Consider the following 6,000-nt stretch of genomic DNA (forward strand, 5'->3'; position numbering starts at 1 on the left):
TACTGGGAGTTTTAGGTGTTTTAGAAAAAGAGGAATGAATCAGGCTCAAAGCCAAAATTTTGTAACCTGAATGTTTAAATTTAGGAACCTGGAACCGTATTTAGGTACCTAAATAAAAGTGGCCTGCTTGTCAAAGATGCCAAGCACCTGGCAGTTTTTGTTGCCTTCGGTGGGCTTTGTTGGTACTGAGAATTTTCTGAAATATCAGGACACTTTTATTTAGGCTCCTAAATATGGACTTAGGAGCCTAATTGTAGGCAGTTATGTTTGGAAATTTTTGGCCTGAGTGACCAAAGATCCAAGTGTACAGTAGCAGATTAAAAGGTTGTTGATAAACATCAGCCCGCAAGGAAGGAGGAGAAAGGCGATAGGTAACGCAGAGAGGTCTGAGGCATGCTTTGTAATTTAAAATAAATAACCCCAGTGCAGGAGAACTAGCCTCACTCTTTGAGGATGGGGAAAAGCTCGGAAGCTTGTGGGCATCTTTCCACCGGGGCCAATAGAGACCAAAGTAACCCATGCTAGGATTATGTGATTCTTTGTGCCGCTTTGACGGGCAGACAACATAGAGAGGTTTATGAGCTTGGCACTAGAGGTGAGCTAGTCCCTTAACTCAGGCAGTGAAGTTTGTGCTTTTTTTTTTTTATATATATAAAGATCCAGAGGTCCTGGGTTCAATTCCCTTTACAAATACACATGCAAATATTTCTAGATGGAGTGCTGAGGGTTAGGGAGAGTGTTGGGAAACCTATAGGTATCATTTCAGTAGGGATGAGCCTGGACCCAAATCCCACATCCAGATGCCCCAGAACAACAGGGAGGTTTGATAGTAAAATCCATCCTCTCTCAAAACCTGCCCGCTGGCCATCTTGACTTCTGGCTTTTATGGATGAGCCTTAGCCGACCTCTTTGCTTTGTTATACGTTCACACCGATAGCACTGAGCTATTGTGCCGCACTCTAAAATCGCGTTTCCTTCTCTCCAGCCTCTTCTGCAGCTGCTGACGGCCACCTGGGCTGGCTTGCTGAGCTGGGGTCAGCCTGCCATTAATCTTCCATAAGTCTTTGCTTTCTCTTGTGTAAACACCACGCCCCCGTAAAGTGACTCACCCCATTCATGCAACTCATCTTTGTGTAAACAGGCCCTCATCGTTTCCTTGGGGGGAGGGGCTTTGCACAGCCCCCAAAGAAAATCCGGGTTACATTTTTTCCCCCCCAGACAGCTGTGGTGGCTTCCCTGTAGGTCTGGATGCTGGAGTGGCGCCAAGCCATTTAGTATTGAAGTGCGGGAACAGTGTTATGCCAGCCCCACTCTCACCCCTTTTACTTCTCCTCCTGGGTGATCCTGAGTTCTGAGGGGAGTAAGGGGGAGACTAGGCTGTGAAATCAAAATTACCCCAAACTCCAGCCCAGTGGCATCCAACCTTTGCAGCCGGAGTGCTGGGGGTGGTATTTCAGAAAGGTCAAGGGGCTGCAGTCGGGACATGGGGGCAGATTCTTGAGCATCGCAGAGGGAATGGGGACCACCTGCCAGTCCCCTGCCGGGGATTTGCCACGGAGCATACCCCTGTCTCTGTCCTCGGCAAAAGGAGGCCATTGGGGTCAGGGAATGTCAAGGCTCCTTCCCCACTCTGAACTTTAGGGTACAGATGTGGGGGCCTGCATGAAAACTTCTAAGCTTAACTACCAGCTTAGATCTGGTCCGCTGCCACCACTCCCAATGTGCTAATTCCCTTCCCTGGGTAGCCTTGAGAGACTCTTCACCAATTCCCTGGTGAATACAGATCCAAACGCCTTGGATCTTAAAACAAGGAGAAATTAACCATTCCCCCTCCTTTCTCCCACCAACTCCTGGTGGATCAAGATCCAACCCCCTTGGATCTAAAAACAAGGAAAAATCAATCAGGTTCTTAAAAAGAAGGCTTTTAATTAAAGAAAAAGGTAAAAATCATCTCTGTAAAATCAGGATGGAAAATAACTTTACAGGGTAATCAAACTTAAAGAGCCCAGAGGACCCCCCTCTAGCCTTAGGTTCAAAGTTACAGCAAACAGAGGTAAACACCCTAGCAAAAGGTACATTTACAAGTTGAGAAAACAAAGATAAAACTAACACGCCTTGCCTGGCTGTACTTACAAGTTTGAAATATGAGAGACTTGTTCAGAAAGATTTGGAGAGCATGGATTGATGTCTGGTCCCTCTTAGTCCCAAAAGCGAACTCCCACCAAACAAAGAGCACAAACAAAAGCCTCCCCCCCCAAGATTTGAAAGTATCTTGTCCCCTTATTGGTCCTTTGGCTCAGGTGTCAGCCAGGTTACCTGAGCTCCTTAACCCTTTACAGGTAAAAGGATTTTGGAGTCTCTGGCCAGGAGGGATTTTATAGTATTGTACACAGGAAGGCTGTTACCCCTCCCTTTATAGTTATGACAGGGAATGACTGGAGTGGGCTGTGCTCTGGCTACCCCCAACTGGCATATGGCCTTTATCTATGCCTTTAAGAGCTGAGCTTCCCACTCAAGGACCACTGTTCCCCCAGGCCTTGACCGGGGATTCGGAAGACCTGGAGTCTTTTCCTGGCTCTGCCACAGAGTTCCCTGTGTGTCCTGGGCAAGTCTCTTCCCCTGTCTGTGCTTTAGCTGGTCATTGGTAAAACAGGAATCATACTTCCTACCCTGTCTATTCAGATTGTTAGCTTTTTGTGGCAGGGACTCTCTTACTATTTGTATGAATACAGTCGAGCATAGTGTCTCGCTCGGGGCCTCTAGGAACTACAGGAATAGTAAATCCTAATCCACTTTCACTTGTGACATCACAGATTGTCATTGTATCACTTAGTCAATATGGGAAGGTTCAATGGGAAAACATCATGAAGAACCCTGAAAGACATCCTTGGCTTCTCCACTGGCTGACCATCTGATTTGGGACAGGAGTGAACGCCACCCCAGTTACTGAAGATCTTTGTATTACTAGGGTCCTTCTGGAGATGTGGGGCATTGTGGGTACTTAAATCTGGGCCTGTCTGTTGTTGTCAGCTGTCACAAGGCTTGTGATAGCTGATTTTCTCCCCCCAAAGACTCAGCTGCTGGAGTCACGTGAATAGGAGAATCTCAGCTTTCATTCTTTTTAAAAAGTAAGTTTCTAGCCCTCGCGGTTGCAGAGAAAAGCTGGAAAATGTATGTAATCCAAATGCTCCCTAAGGCTCCGAACTCAGAAAACAAACAAGACCCCCCCACCACACATTTATCTATTAAAAAAATCTCATTGGTTTTAAGCCAATCTCAAGATTTCTTGAGGCCCGACCGTGATTTTTTTAACATTTGGGGTTGGCCATCCTTTGTCTCGGGTATGTCACTTGAAGTCACCACAAGCCTAGATGGTGAAGGAGAAAGGGAGAGGCAATGAGAATAAAATGGGCCAAAGTTGCTCTGCAGCAGGCAGCCATGTGATCTGGAGGAGCCAATCCTCCTTCCGATCACCTACCGCTCAACTGTGCACTGGGCTTTTTTGTGTCTTTGTGTTAAATCACAGCCATTGGGTTGCATCAGAGCTTTGGAATGTGGTCTGTATGCGCCGTGCCAGCAGGGTGATGAAGCTCTGCAGGCTCTTGGCAGTTGGATAGAAGTTCTTCTTCACCTCTTTTCTTTCCTGTTTGGTGAATGAAGAGAGAGTTTTCCCCTCACCAGTGGAAGGATAGGAAATCTTTCTAGAGGTTAAGCTCCTTTTGGTCCCCCCCACCCCTCCCCGCAGGGCTTTTTAAGAGGCAGAGGGATGAGCACTTGGCCATGCCAAACTACGCTGGCATGTGCCAGCTCAGCAATTGGCAGTGGGTGGCATGGCCGGGAGGGGTGAGGGGGAGGGGAAACTGCCAACATGTGTGTTTTCAGGAGCACTATAAAGTGCAGTTATGAATCCAAATGGGAAAGTGACACTGGGAAAATGACACCTATTCACTGCCAATACCTGCCGCCTTTGGGGCACATCCAGTTCTCAGTGGAGTCAATGGCAAAATTCCCCTTGGTTTTCTTAGCACCAAGGCTCTACCCTCCTGAATCCATATCTGCTTACTTTGCTGGGGTAAGAGCAAGTTTGTTAAACTGCGACCAGCAGTGAAGAGTCCAGGAAGACACAAAAGAGCAAAGCCAGATTGTGTTCTGCCTCACACATCATCAATAACAGTTGCTGTCTACAAACCGATCCCAGAACCCTTATTGATGGCAATGAGGCATGAAGCAGAAGGCACGTAGGTAGGTTTGCATTGACAGATGGGGACTAGTCTATCTAAGCCACTTGTCTGCCCCCCCGCCCTCCATTAACACAGATCCACACACCTTATCATCTGTAATGCATTTATCCTCCCAACACCCCTGTGGGGGAGAGCAGTGCTATTATCCCCATTTTACAGATGGGGAACCAAGGCACAGAGATATTAAGTGTCTTACCCAAGGCCACACAGGGACTCTGTGGCAGAGCAGTGGATTGAACCCAAGTCCCAGGTTGGAGCCCTAACCACTGGACCATTCTTCCTCTCTCACTCATCCATTGCTGTGCATGTGTGTTGTGATTTACACCACTGCCAAGTGGGTGCAAAGCACTTTCATTCTCATTTGGGAGTGTTTTGCACCCACTTGGCACTAGTGTAAATGGCATACTCAAGCTGCAGGCTAAACATGAAGGGGACCCTGGGTTCCTAAATGCATTTAAGAAGAGTTTTCACCAGAGTCTCTGGTCTGGCCAAACTGTGCTCAGTGCAGGACTAGAGGAAGCGGTGAAGGCACTGGTGGCCTGAAGGCAGCTCTAGCTTATGCCGGGATTTCCTGTGGCCCCACGAGGCCATCCGAGGAGCCAGAAATCAGTAGGAGAACAGAGGACAGGTCACTGTCTCTTTTGCCCCAGGAATGGGGGTGAGGTGGACTTGCTGTGTTGTTCAGAGATTCCCCTTATACCAGAATTCCTAAGTGGCTGCTCTGTGGTGTTTTCCTAAGTGGTTTAGGCTGCTTTGTGACCTCTCCTTTAATGGAGAATGAGGACGGGTGAGATTCTGGAGACCAGACCCTTATTGGTATGAGAGGAGCTACTAGAGGAAGGTTGTGATAGCCAGGTTAGTGCAAAGGGAAGGACCATGACCAGCATGGGGATCATCGGTACCAACTTTGATCCTTTGCAGTGCCGCTGTTCTAATCTTTCTCCTGCTGTGTTTCAGGTTTGACTTTAAGCCCTCAGGGACCTCAGAGCTGGAAGAGGATGAGGGGTTCAGCGACTGGTCTCAGAAGCTCGAGCAGCGCAAACAGAGGTGGGCTGCAGAGGGAACACAAGAGGGGGAGCGAACATCCCCCAGGGAATGGACACAGGCCCAGGAAGCAGCACCTACCTGCAGAGAAGAAAGGTACAGCAGTGAAGGGACTCCTCCAAAGGAGGTGGCATCTTTCTGAGGGCAAGCCCAGACCAGAGCCAGGTGGGGAGATGGGGGCAGGAGGGTTTGGGCTGAGCTAGGTCTGCAGGAAGAACTAGTCTGACAATTTAGAGGCAAACACTCAACTCACAATAATTTGTGCTATTGTGGAGAGACAAACTCAGATCCCAATGCCCCCAAACTTTGGTCATGTGTGGAGTCAGATGCAGCTTTCCTCAGCTCTGGAGCAGATTCTGTGCTGTAATGTACCTCCAGGAGGCACAGCACAGAAGGTTAAGTCCCAGGGCAGTGAGGACAAAGTTGGCTTTAAGCCACTTCTATGCCCTCTTGAGTCTGAGCTGCTGCAGGGGCTGAAATGACCTCCAGCATAACTTAGGCAGCCCAAAGAGCTGTTCTAAGTTATGGCAGTCTCCTAGTCCTGCCTCTGGCTTGTGGTGCCAGCCAGAATGGTGCGTGTTATCATCCCCCACATCCTTCTCAGAGCATCCCCCCCAGCAGTGGAGCTCTCAGGAAAGAGTGGACAAAGTAGGGCTATTGTATGCGGCTGAACACAGCGCTTGTGTAATGCCCACAGACCGTAGTCATCGGCGGG

The 6,000-nt window shown here is 48.6% G+C and overlaps 1 protein-coding gene across 3 annotated transcripts in view; it reads left to right on the forward strand.

Moving 5' to 3' along the window:
- Positions 1–6,000, forward strand: part of LSP1 (lymphocyte specific protein 1) — a 71,573-nt gene that overhangs the window by 21,284 nt on the left and 44,289 nt on the right. For 2 of the 3 annotated variants that reach the window (XM_026653922.2, XM_026653921.2), the window contains exon 3: positions 5,199–5,381. The exons of the other annotated variant lie outside the window; for it this stretch is intronic. In XM_026653922.2, coding sequence (XP_026509707.1) covers positions 5,199–5,381 — 183 coding nt within the window. The remainder of the gene's footprint in view (positions 1–5,198; positions 5,382–6,000) is intronic. 3 annotated transcript variants of the gene reach the window in all.

The sequence above is a fragment of the Terrapene carolina genome, unplaced genomic scaffold (assembly GCF_002925995.2).
Source record: "Terrapene carolina triunguis isolate 2854851 unplaced genomic scaffold, T_m_triunguis-2.0 Scaffold171, whole genome shotgun sequence".
In the NCBI taxonomy this organism is placed as follows: Eukaryota; Metazoa; Chordata; order Testudines; family Emydidae; genus Terrapene; species Terrapene triunguis.